The sequence below is a fragment of the Ascidia mentula genome, chromosome 3 (assembly GCF_947561715.1).
Source record: "Ascidia mentula chromosome 3, kaAscMent1.1, whole genome shotgun sequence".
Taxonomy (NCBI): domain Eukaryota; kingdom Metazoa; phylum Chordata; class Ascidiacea; order Phlebobranchia; family Ascidiidae; genus Ascidia; species Ascidia mentula.
The window spans coordinates 18,300,056-18,323,193 of record NC_138568.1 but is presented as its reverse complement, the minus strand read 5'-3'; the positions used below and the strand labels follow the sequence as shown (position 1 = coordinate 18,323,193).

At 39.2% G+C, this 23,138-nt stretch overlaps 1 protein-coding gene across 1 annotated transcript; it reads right to left on the bottom strand.

Moving 5' to 3' along the window:
- Positions 1-487: 487 nt before the first annotated feature.
- LOC145895857 (uncharacterized) lies at positions 488-12,753 on the bottom strand. Its single transcript, XM_082984637.1, has 16 exons — positions 12,750-12,753; positions 10,124-10,246; positions 9,879-10,052; positions 9,195-9,281; positions 8,946-9,152; positions 8,361-8,485; positions 7,219-7,357; positions 5,854-6,042; positions 4,846-4,956; positions 4,320-4,494; positions 3,866-4,055; positions 3,152-3,327; positions 2,583-2,807; positions 1,701-1,878; positions 1,018-1,234; positions 488-672 (listed from the first exon to the last, which is right to left on the bottom strand). Exons 1-16 carry the CDS (start codon positions 12,751-12,753, stop codon positions 488-490), a joined length of 2,505 nt encoding a protein of 834 aa, XP_082840763.1.
- Positions 12,754-23,138: the final 10,385 nt, after the last annotated feature.

The window sequence follows — 23,138 nt, the reverse complement described above, 5'->3', positions numbered from 1 at the left end:
CCGTTTAGGTTCACCGGAAGAACGAACAGGTTTGTCATGTTTCCTTGTGGTCAAAACATAAATTAAGTTTTTACTGCAGTGATAGTCATCGTTTTGCAATATCGCGCATTATTACTTTTTGATGCATAACTGCTTATGGATGTTTAACCCTTTAGGCATATTACAAAGGATAAGATAAACAGACTTCCAAATCCACAAAACGAATCAGCATATGATATCCATGATAGTAGGATTAGTGTGGCAGTCAACATTTGGGCGACTATAGAAACCAAGTGTATTTATCTGTACACGATTTCATTGTGTTGGGGCTTATATATCCATCCCGCCACGATATCCCTGAGAATTTTTTGATAGCTGTGGGAAGCAGTTTTTCACAGAAAGCTTCGTGCAAGGCAGAAGATATTCCGTTTATTGAACACAGCGACCAAACTATTTTACACACAGCAGTCGCACAAACAAAAGTTACTCCTACAATAACTGAAGCTTTCTAGGGATCCTCCCCGAGGTCAGCCAGGTCTGGCATCTTATACGACTTCGCTTTCCCCTCATTCACCTTCCTGGCTACAAGAATGGCTACTGCAATGAGGACGACAGCCACCACTGGTATGGCGATGTAATACCATTTCACATTGGGATTTCCTGTGCTAGCTGAAGGATTTGGGACTGGAACACCTGCAAAAAGTTCATAATTGTGGGATAGCGTCATTGGATACATCAGGCACAAAATTAACCGGTAATTCAAGGACCATGAAAAACCACACTCAAGTCTTGCGTTAACTTGGTGCGCCGTACTGGCTGCAAACTTCTCTCGTGGGGCGTGACACCACTAATAATTTGTGCTTCAATAAAATTGGCGAACTCAAGGCACCCATGCTAGAAACGCGTGCCAATAGCAAACAATTCCCTGGAGAAGATTTATATGTCGGTACCGAAATTTTGTTAATTAACTCTCTTTTCGCACCAAGGAACATTTCCCATTGTTATACTAAATAGATTATGCAACAGATTTATGCTCACCTTTGCACATTTTCGAGTCATCTGGGTCGACTTGAAATCCTCTCACACACCCACACACTGCTCTATTATCTTCACTCACTGAACACAACTGTTCGCATCCACCGTTACCACTACCCCCACAAACGTCTTTCAACACGATTTTTCCGCTCGTCACCGTTTCGGTCGTTGAAAGGAGAGTTACCGAACCCTTGTCATCTCCGCCGATACCGGTACAAACCTACACAGAACAACGAGCGTATATAATACAAGTAAAGACCTGAATGTTCGATATTGGCGAAGTGCAAGAGGATTTAATGTTTATTAAGGTAATTTGTTGTCCGTTGGTACCAGCCATGATATAAATTCAAAGCTCTTCGGGCAAAACTTATTTATTCCTTCCAAACTTTTTTTGCCTTATTCACGCTTTACTAATTGTCGTCTTGATTACTTTTTCGTACTTGTCTTGATGAAGGTCAGTTGGATGACGACTAAAACGTCGACCGAATAAAAAAGTTTTGCCAGAGAAGGGTTAAATTTCTTGTTTAAAGAAGAAATTAATACCGTGTGCATTTTTGCAACAAAACAATAAAAGTACATCGCCGGTTTTGTGGTTTCGCCCCATTGGTGCTGCAGTGTTTTCAGATGTGTGGGCGTATGACTGTTTCTTGTTTTTTTCAATAAAGCAAAAACGAGTAAATCTTTACCTCCGAGCAAGTTTGATCCCCGCTTTGGTCACACTTGTTCACCACACAGTGAATGTAAATATCCTCACTCTCACCACCGGAGAAGGAAGTTGGGAAGAAGGCGAGTTGAGATTTAGTTGCTGTGTTCTTGTAAATCGTAACCGAGTTCTTTAGTTTGTCGCCGTTCGATGCCAAACATCTAATATACAAGTTGCGATATTAAATTCTTTTAATTTTTCGTAGTAATTTCGTTTGACTAATAAATTCTAATATGATGTACTTTACTAATACAATAGCGCTGGACGAAGCACAATGTCATACAGTAAAGTGTACGTGGTTGCAATAATTTATGCGTTTGACGTTTTTTGACTACTCAAACATGTAGTGTGGTGTGGTGTAAGCCTTAAAACGGAACAAAACACAGAAGTAAATGTATTATCGGGCGAAGCATTGTTGCTGAAAGTAAGTGCAACCTAAATATAAATGCCAAAGCCAATATGCTTCTCATTGAGCAGACGTTTCGAACACAACTGCGTTCATCTTTAATGCTTTGTTCGAAACGTATGCTCGTTAAGAAGCAAAATAGCTTTGGCATTTATATTCAGATTATTAACCACCTAAGCAAGTGCAACCTAAATATAAATGCCAAAGCTTTTCATTGAGGAGACGTTTCGAACACAACTTTCATCATCTGTGCTGTGTTCGAATCGTGAACACAGTTGTGCTCGAAACGCTTTGGCATTTCAAAATTTTTCGTATCTATGCAAGTGTAACCGTGCAGCAAAAGCACTGTGAAAAGAAAACTTTGGTCCTTCACTGGCAGCGTCGTAGAACCAAAGCAAGTTTGAGTGTAATATATTTTAAACCTAATTATTTTAATTCAATCGAACCTCCCCCGCTTACCCGTTTTCCAAAATAACTCGCTTCTTTCCCAATTTGGGATCCGCGGAGTCGCTCTGCCAACACTGCAGCCACTGGAGGGCGTAGTTGTCCTCCAACGAAGGTAAATCCACTTCGAGGTAGGCAATGTCTCCTTTTGTCAGAGGAGAGCTGATGTCCAATGCCGACGAAAACGTTGCGTCACTTTTTGCTTGAAGTGTGAGTTGGTTATCGGTGGAAAGCAGGTCTCTGCGAATATTCAGATATTCCATTCAGTTCCAGATGTAATGGAGACGCAAAATCTGTTACTCAAAGCACACTAGGGAAGGTTTGCTGACCACTTTTACGAAAATGTCTATTAATTTTGTTAATTGCTTTGCGTGTCTTTATTTGCTGCATCATTAGTCTCCCACCAAAAAAATGTGTTTGTGGTGAGTAATTGACCTTCAAGGAAATGCACGACCTTGTATTCATTGTATGTAGACACTTGCTAAAACTTCGGGTTCTATGTGCATGTTGTTTACACAAAAGAGAATTACTGAGCGGGTAAAAGTAATTTAAGTTGTACAGGGTAGTGAAATTGTTGTCTGCACCTTCTTCTTCTACTCGGTGTGTAGACGTGGAAGGTGCTTCCACTGTTAATCGTCTGTGTTTTGGCGTAAGTACAAACCATCTCGTATCTGAGAAGAGCTCGTCGTGTCACTATTGTGTTTTGGGCGTCAGATATCCCAGTGAGGAGAAAGGTAATGATTTCTTCCGAGGAACTTGACTGCATCCAAAAAGAGTCACGAAGTTGAGATTAATGTGCAAATAAGGAACAGTACCACTTGGGCTCTTTACAAAACTTTTACAATGTAAAAAAATTCAAATGAAAAACACATTTTAGGCTATTGCATTTTTTTGGTGTTTGGATCTTTGCAATTATTTCAAATAAAGTAAAATCATTTTTTGCTTGTAAATTCTGGACTCACAACGACACCTTGTTTTTAGGATTATTAACACGAATCCAATTATTTTTCCGTTGAGTTATGCAATAACGTGCCAAACATATTTGCTAATGCCAACAGAAAAAAAACAAGCAGTTGTTTGGCCAAAATACGTGGTTTGTCTCTGTGGTTTTGTGCCAAGCTCGGTACTCAAACGATCGAATTTAGCTGAATAGTGCAACAAAGTAAATCTAGTTCATTGCCACATTCACCAGCTGCACTGACGAGACCTTGTAGGTCGAAATAATATACACTACTATCTGCACCTCAATGATTATTTTGTGACTCTTTGCTTCTATACAACAGAAAAAATACACCCACCACAGTTCGCGTCACTCCACACTTATTAGAGAAATCGTGCTCGAAAATGTAACGGAGTCCGGCGGGATCCGCGTAACGTCGTCCTCTGCACTCGGATGGGTAGTTTGCGGGATCCATACCACTAGGGTAATCCCCCAGAGCCATATCAGCCAAGGAAAATTCTGCAGCGTTTAGGACAGACCTATCCAACCTGGTGAAATATGGAAGGAATAAAACAGTTTTCACACTATCTACACTCATAACACCCCCTCCCCTGGAAAACGAAAAGCAACGTACTTATCTGGGCGGATTAAACACAAAAATCACCTGGAAAAAATATTTTTTTTTTTTCCAATGAATTTTTTTGGTCCGCTTAAACATGTGGAAAGTAAAAAGTGGAGTAATGACCACTTACGTCACGGGCGCATAAACAGCCGCAGCTTTTAGAATTCCAGACAGACACAACCTTACTTACACCACGGAGAACGTAGTTGCACCACAAGTAACAACTGGAGTCAACAGAGCCCAGCTCGTGTTAGTGTTAAATTCGCTGAATGTGAAAGAGTCGCTGTCGTAAGTGCTCACGAGGCTTCCGGACATGCAAGCACTCGATCCTGCAGTTGTTCCGGTCTCAACTTCCTCTGCAGTTCCTATGCAAGTGGAGGTATTGATGTGATTAGACCAGAATTTTCTTCTTGTGAAAGAAAAACTGAACAACTTATAATCTCACTTGCGACACCCTCAAAATAAACAATTTTAAACCAAATCGAGTGGTTTTCGTTAGGAATCCTTCTCTATATTTTTTAAGGTGCAGCATGCAATATTGCGGTTGAATTAATAAGGTATTTAGTTTTACTTTCAAGAAACTGTTACGCTCTAATTAACCATTAAATTTATTGCGTACTGATGCTGAAAAACTTGAATCAAAAATCAACATACTGGAAAGGTATAAAAGTTATATATTTATATATATATAGTTATATACTCAATATTTCACTTACCTGATCCATCACAGTTTAAGAAGCGAACTCTCGAGCAATCTGACGCCCATTGTTCAAGTCTGTTTAAAGTGTTGTCTGTTTCTGGGTTATCGATTGAACTGCAATCCAGTTCTACATGAAAGTATATTGCAGACAGTTTTAGCAAGTACCCAACTGCACAGATGTAGTGGCCACATCAATCTCTTTCATTTTATTGCATGACAAGCCAGGAGTCGTCCCACTGCGTTTACAGGCCCTTAGTGGCCGAGCTTAGCTATCGTTTTGAGCTCGTTATTGTGCTCACTGGCATTGATCAGTCAACCACTTTTTGTGTGCAAGTAAATTTTAATAGATGACTTCGACTTTCCATTGTTTAGCTGTATTGTGGGTTAACGCGGTCTAAAACACTAAACAAAGTGTTTGTTTGTTTTTCGTGCTTATCACCGACACGTAATCGTGCCACATGATTTAAAACGGCGGTGATAATTAAGTTTGAGTTTTATTCACGTGGTATACCTTAATTATCGACATTTTTGAGAAACGGCTGTGACAGGTTTTTTCACTAGAACCTGCTCGTCGGTAATATTTTTTTACATATTTTTATGGAGTGGTATATTACGCAATTTGTTTACAGTAAAAATGCATCTTGATTAGTTTAACTTTCAGTAACTTTGTTGGAGTTACGCTAATTCCGCATGATTGTGTAATATATCAGACAATTTCTCATCGAACACTTTTTTGTGCAAAAGAAATACTTTTGCTAGCTTAGAATTATTTGTAGGCGTTGTTAAAAACATCTGTTTCTAAGTCGTTGTTGGCCATAAAGACAAACGGAAAAAACAATCTTTCATTTTTGCTTCATATATTTGTCCCTTTAAAACTGCTTGTTCATCATACCAGCCGTTACAGTCGTTATAAAAGGTTTCAGGTCGACATGTTAAGAATGGCGGAGAGTCACGTCACAATAGGGTGAAATGTCTTGTTTGTTTGCAAACAATGTTTAAGAAACACTTCTGTGCACAATCTTACCGTTTACCGCGATACATTCACCCATTCCGTTGAAAATAAAGCCGGAATTGCAAAGTATAAGAAAGTCGTTCACAAGGTCAGTGCATTGTGCGTTGTTGGGTATTGTGGCAGTGGTGCATTCGTTCGTTTCCGAGCAAGTCTCTCCGTCGCCTACGTAACCGGCATTGCAGGTACATGTATGATCGGGACCTGAGTACAGAATAGAATTAGTCAAACCACCTCTCTCAAAATGAGGTATTCTGCGCGTAATTTTCAGCGATTGCATCAATGTCCTCTTACAATTTGTGCGCAGCCTTTTATGAAACGATACACTCTTACAGATGCAAAAAAACCTAATACAAATATCTTAACGTGACAAGTTATATAAAACAAAGTATATGTCAGAAACCAAATCACAAACACGATCATAACCAAAAATGACATTAGGTTTTTTCCTCACGTAAATTGTCAAACATTCGCCAACAAATCAGATTTTGGTGATCCTGATACTTCACCAAAGACTTCTATTTATCCTAAGGTGAATAGTATTTACAATTAAGTACGTTGTGACTAGGAATAAGTAGCCAGTTGCCATATTGCGCCTCTAGCGTAGCCAGTTGCCATATTGCGCCTCTAGCGTATACCTTCGTCACATTTATGTACGTTGTGACTAGGAATAAGTAGCCAGTTGCCATATTCTGCGCTAATGTGTTTGTGAACACAACACTGAAAGGTATACGCTAGAGGCGCAAAAGAGCACTGACAATTATGCGAAACAGTAAAGTGAGAATGTGTTTTTACTAGGGATGCACCGAAAGTTCGGTTTGCCAAATTTATTCGGCCGAAACCAAGGTTTTCATAATTATTCGTTTCCGGCCGAATAGTTTTGCAAAATTCGGCCGAAACCGAAACATTTGTACTACATGCAACGCTGATACGCAAAGATTAGAATCATTGTTCAAACTGTACTAATGTGTTTTAGTTGTTAATTGTCATCGAAATCAACTTTAAGAAGTTGGTACAGCATTCTTTAAGTGCCAATTAAAGGCTGTATGATATAGGATCAGATCCATTCCAGCACATGTTTTGTTTAAATTTATTGCGATTTTAAAGAGATGAATACCAAAATTAGTTTCGGTTTATTCGGCCGAATTTATTCGGCAACTATTGGCGAATATTCGGTTTCGGCCGAATAAAAAAATTGCTGTTTCGGTGCATCACTAGTTTTTACCACTATGGTATATTACCAGGTATGCTTTCAATACAACTTCTGCAATCATTTTTTTCGCCGGTACAACTCTTGCATGCGTAACCTCAACGGGATTCGGGTTCATTTCCCGTTGTGGTAAGAAAAGTTCCACTAAAAATATAAGAAAGTTCACGAACCAGTGATGTAATAGTTGGCGTATGCGCGTGTTGAGTCTCCGCACTTTTCGTTGTCGGTCGGCCCGCACGACTGATCACAGAGAGTTGATGTTACCGAGCTGCCCGGAGCGTCGTCCGTGCAGTAACATTGGTTTCCACCCTAGAATTTAAAGAGAAAGTTGACTCAAAGCGCAAAGTTTAAAAAATGTATGTTTTGGAATAAATGAGCCAGCTATATACCATTAGGTTTACAGGCATCGCAGCCCAGCTGGATCAAACACTTTATCCCGACAAGTCGGAGCAAGATCTGATAAATCAAGCTCCCGGTGAGGCCTAAACTCACGACCTCGGGCTAACCAGGCCCAACGCTCTACCAACCGAGCTACAGGAGCTCAGTGGTTTCACGGGTTATATTATGGCAAAGGTACACTGGTGAGGGTGCGCAACACTTTGCCAGACAACCTACACGTATACGGGGCTGTGATCGCCAAGTAAGGACCAGTGCAGTAGGGCGATCATGCAAATTATGCCATCGCATGAAACATCACTGTGTTGTCAGCTATACCATATACACCGACCAATATAAATGTATTGATTTCTGGTACTGCAATAATTCGGGAAAACAGAATTGTGTCAAACGACTTCTTAAAGTTGGTACCCTATACCTAAAAATGATAAGTTGTGAGTCAAACATCTTGTTTCTTGCACATACGTGTCTTTAAAGATGGTAATATAATAACATGCATACAGTGTGTAGTTTTTGAGACAGACACAGCATAGCTATGGTGCTTATTAAAGTTAGCAGGAGTTTTGCCATTTCACGGTCATTCAAGATTGCAATGCTGTTTTGCAACGTTTGACAAACTTTTAAAAATGTCTCACGTTCAGACTGGCAAAATATTGTGAAAACAACATCAGTGTGAATGATATGGTTGCATATTACGTTTAGAGTAAACGCAAGCAATAAAAATAAGAATTATTGCGTAAATTATAGTTTGGATATTTGATTTCATGCAATGGCTCTGTGACTAACAACACACTAAGTTTGTTTGTTACAAATTGGACCATTTAATTTCCAGATTTTTGTAAACGGTTCGTCCTATGTTGTTTCTTGGCATAATATTTCCATGTGCCAGACTAAGCTGTTGATTTTAAAGACTTACCGTTAACACTGCGTATGTGTATCCAAAGTCATGACATCTCTCGAGGCATTCATATGCAGTTGCGGGTGACTCGTCGGGCGTGGCTCCGTCTAATGCAGCTGGAAGTGAGTAGCAACCCTGCTCACCTGAAAATAAGGAAGACTTAAAGTAAAGCTTGTTTGCGCTTTCAAGAAAATCCGCTTTGTCCAAAGAAATTTCGACATTTTCAACAGCATTTCAACAAGAGCGGAAAAAGAGTGGTGTAGATTCCGGCTTAGCAAGTTTAATGAATTATGAATTTATGCAAGCATACAAAAGTTTATTTGTCCAATCTTCATCAAAACGGTACCAACAGAATTTATTCGTTCTACACAAAACTACTCTTGTTATTAATAGCTGGGCTGATACAATAGTTCTTGAATATATTTTCGCAGGGTAGTTGATAATCCAAAATTATATAAAACAGATGACTTTTGAATCGGTAGTCGATGTCTCAATATCAATGCTCTTTCTTATATATTGTCGTGAAGTGCGACCATTGAACTTAATCTAAATCTTAACAAGCTTGACTTCCTGAATAACCCACTATATTACATTCGTACTTACGTGTTATGCTTGCGCATGTGGCATGGATGTGGCATACGGGTGATGCGTTGACGTTGCAGGAGCTCGAGCCGCTCGGCAATTCGCAGGAGAAATCAGTGGTAGAAGTGTAACCCGATGTACACGTGCACGTGTAGCTGCCTTGGTTATTGGAACAGGTCGATCGGAACGGATCACAAGCGTCTGTCATGAGGGTGCACTCGTTCACATCTGAATACAAAATTGTGATTATCTTGTGAGAAAAGCTCGTACGGCAGAGCGTAATTCTCCGTATGGAAATCATGTGGGAGCCTGACTCGATAATCTGTAACGTTGTATCGGTATCCATGTCATTTTTAACTTGGATAGTTTATTAACGTTGTAGTATTTTGCATACATAAATTTACGTATATGTTTTTGCTACAGATATGCCAGACACACATGGATTTTGAATTTTTCGTACTTTTAGTTGTGAGTGCATGCAGTCATTTAAGCCGGATGCTTATAATCGGTAACTAAAAAGCTCAAAGAAAAGCTCACAGTTAACTATGATCAGCAAAAAATCCCAAATCTTTAATGTGGCCATCTTTGGCAGCGCGGGCAAACCTTGTTTTTCAACTTAAAATATACTGTTCTTCTGGCAAGAAATTGTGTTTTGTTACAGTGCCCGGAAGTCTCGCTGAATTGCACACGAAACGTCGTAACAATACAGTAAGTTAAATTTATGCCTTATTTTTTCTGAAAAGGCCTGCGCTTCGGTATCGTCTACAGCGAACTAGTTAGCAACTGTAGCTTTACCTGTGATAGCACCAGTAAATATTACAAACGCATAATAAACGGCGGTGATCGAGTATTCGCAGGAAATTACATACAGTTAGATCGACTTTCGAATTGGCTGTGTGGTAAAATTATGCAGTAAAATTATGCAGCTGAAAAAATGAGTAAGTTTGTTTTTACCGTTGCAAGTTCTTCCAGGGAGGTAGGTGGCGTCCATTCTTCCCTCTGTCCATCCTGGGCTCGGACAAGCGCAGGCAATCTCGTAGTTTACCGCGTTGTATGTGCAGTCGTAGACGTCGTTCGTGGAATCATAGAAGCATTCATTCAGAAGGTTACTAACGCAACCGTCTGAGACTGAATGATACGGAAACGCCTTATAAAATCCAAAAAAATGAATAATTCTATGTAATCATTACGATTCTTACACGCAAAAGTAAATGGGGCTGGAGCAGGAGTGGTTCGCAAGCTCTCCATGCATGTTGCGTAATCCGCTATCAGCAATTGGTCACTGCAACCATGTGTTACAGGGAGCGTCTGGCACTCCACATCTGAAGACAAACGAATAATAGCCGTTAACTTGCGTTAGTCGTCCTCAAACTTTTCTGCGCGAGACACACTTCCAAGAGATTTAACTCAACGAATCATTCATAAATCTGCCAGGGCGATTAGATTTAATGCTTGCAGTTTTCAATCGCAGAAGGTTGATTTAATTTGTCATTTGCCTCCAATTTTCACAAAAACCTGCATTTTTTTTGTTTAAACTGTTGCGCGACGCCCTTGGAAACTCTAAATGACGCACACCGTTTAGCGCCGCGACGCACAGTTTCTATACCTCCGACTAATGTTATTGAAAACTAACTTCTTAGCCTCTGGTTATATTAGTAATGTATACAATTTATTCCATAAGTTGGAGAAACTGATGATGCCTTTTTAGCCGAAATATATTTTTCTCATTTAAAAATCCATCTGAGCTGTCCACAGATCGCTTTGTGAAATTAAAAAAAAAAAATATATCGATACGGTGAGCCTTCGGTTTTCTAATTGATCCATTTTTATTCATTGATCACAATTTATTCGTTGTAGATTTTACTTTTATTTTCACTGACATGTTAAAAACTGATTTTATGTTGATAACTACGTAGTAAGGTTGCAAGCGTTTACACGGAGTTGAAAAGAAAACGCGGAAAAGTTGCCAAAAATATGCATTTGTTCACTGGTAACTTGCTTGTGACACAACGTGTTATTTATTTGTCAAAACAGGATACCAGCTGGGCTGAAATTCACGTCAAATCTCCGTTTTAACTGCGTGTTTTAATCACTCTGTGCCACAAAATCTGTCTATCTCAATATGGAAGAACGAATCTTTTCTTTGTTTTCAGCAAACTTCATACATAGATCATACCTTTTAGTAAAAGCGCACAAATTGCCGTTAGCAAGCACAGCGATTTCTTCATTATTTCGGTCAGTTGACGGCTCGAAAACCAATAAACTTTTCTTCGTCGAATATGGATGTCCAATCTTCGCAATATTAAAACAACAAGGCACGCTTCGTTGAGACCTCAAACACTACAAACTGACTCGTGTATCTAACATAATAGAACACCGCGCGCGTCCGCGTTGTGTGATTCAGACAGCGCTATTGTATCGTTACGTTTCCTGCTTTGCGCAGTGGGCCGGATGCCCCAATTGAATATCTCGAAGACATCAAACCTCCAGTCCCTGCGGTTCTATTATATTGCAAAACAATACCAGCAGCGCGATAACAAACACAGGTTGACACACTATTTTAAAGTGTTGATTACATTATATAATAAAAATACCTTGAAATCTCTTTTTGAATTCCCGGTATACAGTGATTTATTTTTCGTGAAATGTTATCATCTTTTTCCTTCATTTAATGATTTTTTTGAAATCTTATTATTTTGAACCATGGGGATATTTATATGTTTATGGTCACGTGTCATTTAGGTTTTGGACGATTCAGGGCCTTGGAACAGAATACGTTTTAGTTTATCACATATCTTACTCCCTTAAGTCACACACAAAAATACAATCCTCTTGGTTAGTTATTTGTAGTTGTTTGGTTGCCTTGTGTACACGTAACGTTTGATGCAATTTTTGCATTGCTGCAGTGGTTATTTCTGATCAGCGCGCAACAGGAAATGCGTACGTAACAAACAATGAGCGAGACGCCAATCTGGCGATTAACAAATCGGGTCGTCTCGTTTGCAAGCGAGCCCAGTCAGTTATTAGTTTGATTTATTCTTGACTGATTTATACTGAATTCTTGATTATTCTTGATTTAACACTGAAATGTTCCACTCCCTGTTATTTCGTTTGGACTCCATGTACGTGAAATATTTAACGAAAGGCAAACTACTATGTTATTGTACTACAGCAGTGTGCGTATTGTTTAGTCTTGGTAGAAGGCAATCCAAGATGTATAATATGTGCCTAAACCAGTCGTTCTCAACTTTTTATGTAACGCCCAAGCCGCGTGGACTCCTGTTCATCCAATCCATAAAAAAAAAATTTGATGCGGTGCGCACGCCGAACGTGGCCCCTGTAAAAACGCCCTCTAGTCTTGGGGGGATTGACCACCGTTGAGAAACCCTGGCCTCCACGTTATGTTTTTCAAAGAACTTGTTTGCTTTGTTTAAGTTCATTGAAATAATGGAAACGATTGCATACAAGAAACCCAATGTGATTTTGTGGTTATGACAAATTGTCTTTTGATCCCCTCAATTGTTAATACATTGCGACTATAGGCTGCAAAGGTAGCGCCACCATGTGGAGTAAGTATACAATTATACCAGCGTTTTACCAGAATAAAACAAGAATAAAACGCGTCAATTCAATTCAAGTCTGGTAAGAAATCGAAGGCATTTATTCTGAGTTCATGAAGTGGAACATTTTAGCGGAAATCCGTTTATTGCACGAACATAGATAACAAGGTTTGAAGTGAAAACATCAATCGGCTAGCACTTGTGATATCAAAGCAGACCCCCGAATGTAATGTTACTATTACTATCTAGTGCAGGGGTCTGTTACCCATAGCCCTAGAGACACGTTTGGCATTTTAATTCTCTGCTATGGCCCCATAGAGATGGCAAAAAAACATATTTAGAAGCAACTATAATGCAAAAAATACGAAACATTTCAAGGTTGTGATACACTTGTATGTTCCTGTACGGTATGCAAGCAAAAACGTATTGTCACGATCCTTGCGCGTTAAAATGCAAAAAACAATCTTGCTCACTTATGTTTTGTGTCACGAAAATACAACATTGTAGGCTACTAATCAGCTACTAAAATCCTTCATCATTAAGCAGAACACTAGTCATCGAGGTCAGCCAGGTCTGGCATCTTATACGACTTCGCTTTCCCCTCATTCACCTTCCTGGCTACAAGAATGGCTACTGCAATGAGGACGACAGCCACCACTGGTATGGCGATGTAATACCATTCCACACTGGGATTTCCTGTCCTAGCTGAAGGATTTGGGACAGGAACACCTGTTAGAAAAACAATGGTTTTGCACAAAGAGATTACAAAATCACTGAATTGTGTATATTATTCAGTTGTGTATATCATTAAGTTAATTGAATGTTAAATAGATCGCTTTTGTTTAATGTTGGCAAATACTCATGATCCGCTGTTTCGGAAAATGTGCATTTGTATGATGCCTTTGTTAGGTTCACTAGCATCGCAACCTACGCGTTACATCCAAGCTGTAACAATGCAAGTTTTTCCTATGACTACCGATAAAGTACGTTTGGAACAATTATTTAATATTTAACGTGTTTACATCCATAAAAACCCAATGTTTACATCCATAAAAACCGAATGTTTACATCCATAAAAACCGAATGTTTACATCCATAAAAACCGAATGCTTACATCCATAAAAACCCAATGTTTACTTCCATAAAAACCCAATGTTTACATCCATAAAAACCCAATGTTTACATCCATAAAAACCCAATGTTTACATCCATAAAAGCCCAATGATTACATCCATAAAAACCCAATGTTAACATCTATAAGCAGTTTTACTACCTTTGCACATTTTCGAGTCATCGGGGTCGACTTGAAATCCTCTCACACACCCACACACTGCTCGATTATCATCACTCACTGAACACAACTGTTCGCATCCACCATTACCACTACCCCCACAAACATCTTTCAACACAATTTTTCCGCTCGTCACCGTTTCGGTCGTTGAAAGGAGTGTTACCGAACCCTTGTCATCTCCACCGATATCGGTACAAATCTATAGGTGTAAAAAAACAAATTTTACATCTCGAGGAACTCGTACTAGTGAAACTGAGTACAAAAAAGTACTACCTGCGATCACGTGATACGCACAACGTTTTTATCTACACACGCAACGCATGCTTGCGGCCGCTGTGCTACACCACGCAAGTAGGTCACCAGACATTGCATGTCAGACTTGCTCGGCCAGTTTTTAGCATTTGTTTTTCAGCTATTTATTTTATTTTCCGTTTCATTTTAGAACTGAAGATGCTTATTTAGCGAAACATGTATTCTTGAAAATAAATGCGTTGACATCAGGCTATTTGATATTGTAATTTTGCAAACGTGAAGTTTCCACCTGTGTCACGCACAAGTGGCGTTGGACAAAAGGTAGATTTCGGAATATATACATTAACTTTTGAGTACAAAGAGTCATACACTTGGTCTATAGCAAGTAGTATATTTTGTTGCCTTTTTCACATCATTGGTCAACAAGCTGTAAGACCCGACAAACAAGATCGTCTTGAAGCCTTTTTACACATTGCAGTGAAATTATCCCATCTCGAAAAATAATGAGATTTGAATAAAATTCCCCGAATTTTGCAAGGTTTAACAACAGTATAAAAAGTTAAAGAGATTGAGTGGAAAAATGTTACGCTAAGTCCTAGCAATGTTTGGCCAGCGGCTAATTAAAGGTTGCCGACCCCGCATAAACAGAATGAGTAAACAGCAGCCCAAAATTTACCGGGTAACAAATGAACAAATTAGCTGCAAGACTTTGAAGATGCGACTTTTTTTGGATTTTTTGTAAACTTTACATGTATGCAAACAGTAAGAACATAATCATATAATCACAATATATAGCCAGTAAGTAATATATTTCACCTCTGAGCAAGTTTGATCCCCACTTTGGTCACACTTGTTAACCACACAATGAACGTAAATATCCTCACTCTCACCACCGGAGAAGGAAGTTGGGAAGAAAGCGAGTTGAGATTTGGTTGCAGTGTTCTTGTAAATCGTAACCGAGTTCTCCAGTTTGTCACCGTTCGATGCCAAACATCTAGAGAGAATATACAACTATGCCCTAACCTACGAGAATTTGACTAGAGTTGCTTTGCGATTTAGATGTGAAACTCTTCTGGTAGCCTAATGTACTATTATGTGCATTTACTCCAAACCTGAAACCTGTTTGCAGGCAGTGCAGCGACTATGCACAAAACCCACCTAAATCAACTTCACAAGCATGACACTCACCCGTCTACAAAAATAACTCGTTTTTTCCCAGTTTTAGGATCAACAGAGTCGCTTTGCCAACACTGCAGCCACTGGAGGGCGTAGTTGTCAACAAGGTTAGGCAAATATACTTCAAGGTAAACTGGGTCTCCTTTCGTCAGGACTTGGTTTGTCTGCAAAGCTGATGAAAACGTCGCGTCGCTCTTGGTATGAAGAGTTAGTTGACCCAGAGCTGACAGATCTCTACGATATTTTGGAAAAGATTTTCGTAGAATTGCAAAACGTTTTCAATTTTCTTTCACATTTCAAAAAGCAAAAAATATGCGGTGTCAAATATGCATTGGTGAAAAAAAATATTATGACGTGTTTTACGTTACGTATTAACTATTGTGCAATCGCAACGAATTGGTTAAAGGCATAAAACAAGAAGCACCGATGTGACTTCCCAAACGACCAAAGTTTATGTCCTTCAGATATTGTGTTATTCGATATGAGGTATTGGGAAGTCTATTTTCTTTTCTCTAGGTGGCGCTGTGGTGAAACCATATACCAAGAAGAACGGGATTCGTACCCGGGATATCCTCTGTTCAAATCCCGGCGTAGTCAAAAACAGACCTTTAGGATAACTTGCGTTCTAATCCCGATATGGGATAATCTTAAATCTACGAAGGTTTTGGCTTGTTTTTGCAAATTGTGATAAAATATATTTTACTTGCTGTGAAAAACAGCAAACCTTCTCTTTCTCTTCAAGTTTTCGATGACTCGGAAGGACTCATCACTACTGATCACTGCCCTGGTGTTGTAAACGCAAGACATTGAAAACTTGATCGTTGCTCGCTTCAACAAAAGTGCAGTGGTGAATCCCTTGATTCCGGACAGTGTGAAAGTCATAATCTCCTCTGAATCGCTCACCTGCATAGAAAACAATAATGGTCATAAAAATTTGTCAATGGGAGATCTATGCTTTGCATAAACGTTTGTACGTGGTTATAATTTTAGCTGAGCCGGAACATGACCTATTGTGAAATCAGGTCTTGATTTCCACTGCAAAAACGCTACTTTGGCGGTCAAACTCACCAATCCAGCTTGTGGTGATTTACAACGGCCTTGTCAACTAAATAGCTAAGCAAGATTTCTGCTATGTGGTGACTATGTAGCCGCTATAAGCATTGGGTACCAAACTAGGTGCAACCCCCCAGATACAAACAAAGCCGCATATTTGGGACATTTTAGGTCGAAACAGTAACCCAGCTCACTATAAAAATGTATAATTGGCTGTACAGGTTTTCGTTTTTCTGGTTAGAAGACCTTAAACTATTGTTAAATCACTGATGTCTTGATTTTCACTGTGCTGCAAAGCTACACTAATGAGACCTATTAGGTTAAAACAGTGGTAGCTTATGCATTACTTTTGTCTTGCTTTACGCTCGGCAAGTTGTAATCTATCCATTAGACTTCATATTAGTTCGATCAAATTACCACGTTTCGTTTCACGCCACACTTGTCAGAGAAGTCGTGGTCGAAGATGTATCGCGGTCCATAGGCGTCAGCGTAACGACGACCCCTGCATTCATCCGGATAGTTGGCTGGATCCATGTCCAAAGGGAAATCCCCCAATGCCATACTGCTCAGACTGTAACCGTACGCGTTGAGAATGACGCGATCCACACTGAAACGTAGTGCATTTATGAAGGTACATGCGAAAGTAAAGCACAGCAGTATAAGGGAATCCAGCTTTAGGACTACAGATGACTCATTTAAATAACGTTTCACAGTCTTTAAATCAACGCAACGGAAAAATTATTTAAATTACCTTGGTTTGGGACAAATCATACAAAATTTAGGAGCAACCATTTAAGAAGGAGTTATAACAAAACTTTGCAAAACTGAAGTTGTTGTGCATACAAAACAACGAGGAATTTAATACGTGTTTCTTCCCTAAACAGATGTAAAAGATAAAGCAAAATCTTTCCAGGAACTCACGTTACAGAAAATTGCGACTGTCCGCATTCGATCACGGGGGTCAGCATGCTCCAACTTTGGTTGCTTCGAAAATTTCTGGCGGTAATGCTTTTAATGTTAAAATGTCCAACTAGACTTCCGTTAGTGCAATTACTTGTTCCAGCCACGTTACCGGAAGTTACTTCTTCTACTTCGCCTATCCAAAGAAGTTTAAAACACATACTTAATATAATGATTCCTAAATATATACTTGTATGTTTTCAGAATATCGCTTTCCTGAAGTTTGCCTCAAATTCACAAGTGTTTTAAATTTTAAAACGCTGCAATTGTTGCACAATGTTTTTGTCTATTTTTTAGTATGCTGCGTACGGGGCCAGGCCACTGCTTCGACTTAATAAGTCTCATCAGTGCAGTTTTGTGGTGACAACACGGCGATCTTGCCGCCAAACGGACAGACAAAGAACTGAATATGCAGTCTGTTTTGTCCATCCTTACCACAACATATTTGATCGAATACAACATGACCCCCACCTGTTCCGTTGCAGTTTGTAAACTGGACTCTGGAGCAGTCGGGCGCCCAAGCCTCCTTTCTCTTGTAAACGTCATCGGTTTCTGACGAGTCGATTTCATCGCACGAAAGCACTGAGTTTAAAAAACAAATACGGCGTGCTTATGTTTCATAAACATTTGTTTTTAATTATATTTCTTTAGGTTTGAGAACATTATCATCTGTGACAAAAGAAACTCTTTTAACATTTTCGGTGCACGGTCGCAAGTTTTGAATTTCTTCGTTACATTTTGAATCTATTTGTGTTTCCAGTTTGTCCTTCTCTTACCGTTGGGAACCACACAGTCACCGTTGCTATCCATAATGTAACCGTCTTCACAGGTTATTTCGTAGGTGTTTTGAAGGTTAGTGCACCTTGCATTGGGAGGGATTTCAACACCTTCACAGTTATCAACTTGTATGCAACTTGTTCCATTCCCAATGAAACCCTCGTTGCAAACACATTGTTGTCCACTGCCTGTAAATATAGACAGACTTTAGTTTGGAAAAACAGTGTGTAGAAGATCCACGAAGTTTTTGCAGACTTTGACAAAGCGGAACTCTCTAATTACATTCTCCAGGCGGCCTTAGACATTGTATCGGCCAATAAATATCGGTATCACAACTTCAACCTAACAACAAGAATCACAAAATGAAGAAAATATTCGATTGACATTTGATACATCGGCGCAGTTTTCATGATCACAGCATCACATACAGCTAATCTATACCTAATGTGTTACACCAACATCGTAACACGTAGTGCGTGTCATGAAAAAATGTATTGATGTCAATACCTAACAAGTAGTACGAAGCGAAGGTTTTAGCTGTGTTCCCGCATATTTCGTTTTCTGTTGGGCCGCATGATATATCACAGTTGGTTGGGCTCTGTTGATTCGTAGGCATCACGTCTGTGCAGTAACAATCGGTTCCACCCTAAAACAAGTATAACGAATGTGATAAAGCATTGTCAAACTAATTATAATAAATTATAAGTTTGTGCTTAACAATGGTGGTACTTTTTAACTGACATCGGTAAAACTAATTCGCTCAAAATTCTGAGAATGAGGAGACTGGCCTATGCTCTAGAAAGCATTAACATGTTTTTTTAAAGACGTTTTGACATGAACATATTGGCTCATTTTATGCAACATTTAAGTTAAATCGGAGCATGGTATACAGTTATTGCTGCGTATGCATTCCCGGCGTCATAGCAGAACTTCATGCATTTGAATGCTGTCATTGAAGAAGACGCCAGATCCGGAGCTCTGTTCGGCAAATTATCCGAAGCATCATAGCACCCCTGTTCACCTGAAAATCCAATGGAAATTTTGTAAGTCTTGTAATTATTGACAAGAAAATGTGTTGAATCGGGAATAATTCAATCACAAAATATAATTGGATACAACAATTTTTATCTGTAAGCTAGAAAGAAGCCGTGGAAACTGAAAGTTTGCGAGAAACAGTAACCCCAACGTCGGGTGTAATAAAAAAACAGTGTTTCTACGTGAGTTATAAAACCAAACCAAACAAATTATATTTTTTATTATGTTTTGTTTAAATATATGCTGTGCATCGGAAAGAAAATATATTTCGTCACAAAGATGGCCCTTACGTGTAAGACTTTGACAGGAAGCGTCTGGGCTGCACGTTATATCCGGTAAGACCAAACATGCTTCCTCTGTGAGAACGCAGGCGTGATCTCCGACTGCCACGTAACCGTCTTTGCATTCACAGATATAGGAACCCTGTGTGTTGCTACAGAGAGCTCGTAACGGGTCGCAAAGGTCTGTACCCATCTCACACTCGTCAATATCTGTGTCGAAACAAACAAATGAAACCCTTTAGATATCATTCTCATTCTCACAACTGGAAACCAGCTGCTGTGTAAAGAAATGTACAGAAATAGATGAGAATGCGGGGGTGAAAGATAATACCACTTTGACGTGACAAAATTTTGCGAGGAAAACAAAACGGACCCTCATTTGCAAGCGAGCAAAATCATTGTCCTAATGTCTATGTGGCTGAAATTCGGTTGCCAAGAATTTGAAAATTAGTGCTATATTATATAGAGTACTATATTAAATATATTATCAAAACTATCGTTTACTGACCAACAAATAATTGCAACAGTAATACACTGGATCTTTTGTTATATAACAACAGTTGGGTGACCTGAAAATGCTATTCATACTGTCTTAATTTTGGCCAAAACATACCGAGAAAGCGGACGTACCGTTACAAGTCAACCCCGGAACGTATGAACTGTTGATTCTTCCCTCTGTCCAAGCCACGCCTTCGTTGGGACAACCACAACTCGTTTCAAGCGTTTCCTGGTTGTAGGTGCAGTTGTACAGATCGTTTAACGTATCGTGGAAGCAAGAGGAAATTCCCCCAGCGCAAGCATCTTCGACTGTGCAAAATAAGTGAGAAGGAAAATTGCATTCTAGTGCTGGATGTATTTGGAATCACGTTTGGAAATTGTGTAACTTGTACAATATTCAAAGGTTCGTACATAAATGCATTTGGGCTAGATCTGGAAAAAATAAGACTTTTCCACTTGAAATAAGTTGACGAATTCAAAACTCACATGAGAGTATGAAGAAAGGGCTGGGATTCTCTCTTGCAATGCGATAAGCTTCAAGGCACGCCTCGTACTTTGTGATGAGGATCTCATCAGCACAAGCGTGGTTTACTGCGATCGTAAAAGGGAAACCAGATGTTTCTGCAAGAAAAGTAATCTCTGCAAGGAAATCGCTGACAGAGTACATCTACCACAAACACACAAAGAAAGATTAAACCTGGATAAATTTTTGATAGGGCCGAAGCCAAATTATGGCATTCAATTATACGTTCAATGTGTTAAAATCAAATTTAAACAACGGTGCTTGGAATCGTTTATTATGTCGTTGGGATTTGTGAAATATCAAACACCAACGAATTTAGTGCACGAATAACGACTATAATTTTGTTATTGTTTTGCAGTGATTTCAGTCAATCAGTTCACAAAAACAGAAATCATACCTCGAAACACGAACAAGAAAAGCCACAAAGTGACGCCGATCGTGTTCAACTTCACCATTCTTAAAGAACAACTTTTTATTAAAGGTTGAACGTAATTCACTGTAACAGGCAACAAGCACGATAAACTAATGCACTCGTTTTGTTGCCCAAGGTTTTTCAAAACAACTACGTCTGTTGCGTATAGTGAGATTTCACGAAGCTCATATGAATCAAAAGTACACTTTGGGATGAATTAATACGTTAGAGATCGACTACCTACAAGTTTATACAAGGCTGAAGCATGACAAAAACTCTTTTTTTATGTGTGTGTTTTATGCAGCCGACGAAGAAGTGTTTGACTATGAAGTTAGCGAAGACAGACTAAAATGCAAAAGTCACTTAACTGTAATATCGTTACTTATCAACAGTTCAATACAGACCAGGCAATCAACAACACATTAGTAAAATAAATTAGATGCAATCTATGTAATGCAGTTGCACCAGGCAAATTGTATTCACTTAAAACTTTGCCCAGAAAAAAGGCATTAACAATTCACTGAGGTCAGTTTGCATTTGAAACACTTGCACACACAAGTGCCAAATTTACAAAATAGTTCAAAACGTTACTTGATTTGTGCTGAAACAAATACGTATCGATAACGACATGCGATTAACAAGCATTAAAACTAACTGTTCTGAACACAAGCATAACCACCGAACCCTTGCTAACAGCCTCCTGCCAGTTTACTCGGTGCGGTTGCATTGCTTTGGATGAATCAGTTTAAACGTATCTATTGTATTGTGTTTGTTTCCTGAGTATAAAACACTGAAGTCAAGAAATGCTTTATGGCGCTGATGAGCCGTACGCGCTGTGTTTAATCGTTTAGCAGAATAAAGTGATTTCTACACTAACAGTACGGGGTAAGCAAACTCTGCTGTTTTTGATCCCCTGTACAGTGTGTCACATTAACGCGAATAAAATGCAATAAAAATGGATATAAGTGCAACAACACAGTTATTAGACAATCAAATTCTATGGGGAAATTGTTGACATGGTGACGTATGACTGGGCATGACGAAAGGAAGTTACATAAACATAGACACTAATGAACATCAGCAATAGCTGCCCCCTGAAAAGAAATGCATTCCACGTGCAACGAGGAGTACACAAACTTACCTTTAGCAAACGAAAACAAACTGGGTTTGTTGAGGTCATTTGAGAAAGAATCATCGAAGCGTACAATTTTATGGAACACATCGCTTGAAACGTGCCATTCACCTCCATCTTGTACTGTGCTTGAACATTCAAATGCAGCTTTCTCAAACCATAAGATAAACCGGCCACAGAGCACCTGCAAAGTCGCAAAAAGACTGAATCAATTGGCAAACAAAATCTTTAAAGTGTTGGTTTACCAAACGTTGTTGTTCGCTATATCCGTACCACTTTTGTCTCTTGACAAAGAAAGTGAATGCCAACTTGTCAGATGTTCTGATAACAAACAACATCAAACGCAAATTCACAGATTGTTCTGTCGACGAAAGCTCGTATTATGAAAGTGTCGAGCGCGCAAGCTTCTTTGGATTGCAACGTTTGAGGCAGCATACGAAGAAAAAGGCGAAGGGGATGAAATTTGACACTGATAGGAAATGGTTGTCGATTAGCGCAGAGTTGCGAATTGTTTGCAACTCCTTATGTCTGTGGTTGTCTGTCAGTAAAGTGTATTAATTTCAACTGGCTATGTTCAATGTATTCGATTTGAAAAGACAGAAACTGACAATTGCATTAAACATGGGAGACAGACGGCGATTCTCCGTGATGAAATCACCTTCACATGGGCCCCTGACTTGACAACCTTCATGATTGTTCTGATTTTAACAGGTTATTTTCAACATACTCTTTTGAATAACGTTTTTTGTTGGTGCCCATGCCACTTTATATCTTTTATGTTCGTCTGCGTAGTTGTTTTCAGCGCAAAATACGCATGATTGGATTTTAATTTGACAATGTCATTAGGCGAAATCAATATTTCTGTTCATTAAAATAAAAGATCGTACTGGCACTAATCGTCTGCCACTCTATTTGAGTTTCTTGGACTGTATTCAATTGTATAAAAAAAAACGACTGTTACTGATCGACTAAAATGAGTTTAACCACCAAGACCTATTGTTTCTGCGCTTTGTAGCAAATTTGTCTTTAAACTTGATTTCAATTTTAAATTTCAGCGCTTTTATCCACTGTATCCACGCCTTCCGAGACTATTTGATGTTTCCGAGACTTTGTTAGTGTTGGTTTTTGTATTACATGACATCCGATTAAACAGGAAAAACACTTCACAACAAAACGATCTCGGAGAGCCAAACACAAAAAACAATTTTATGGCAACCAATAGCCATATGCCATAATGCTTATGTGCCCAGCCACAATGCCCTCT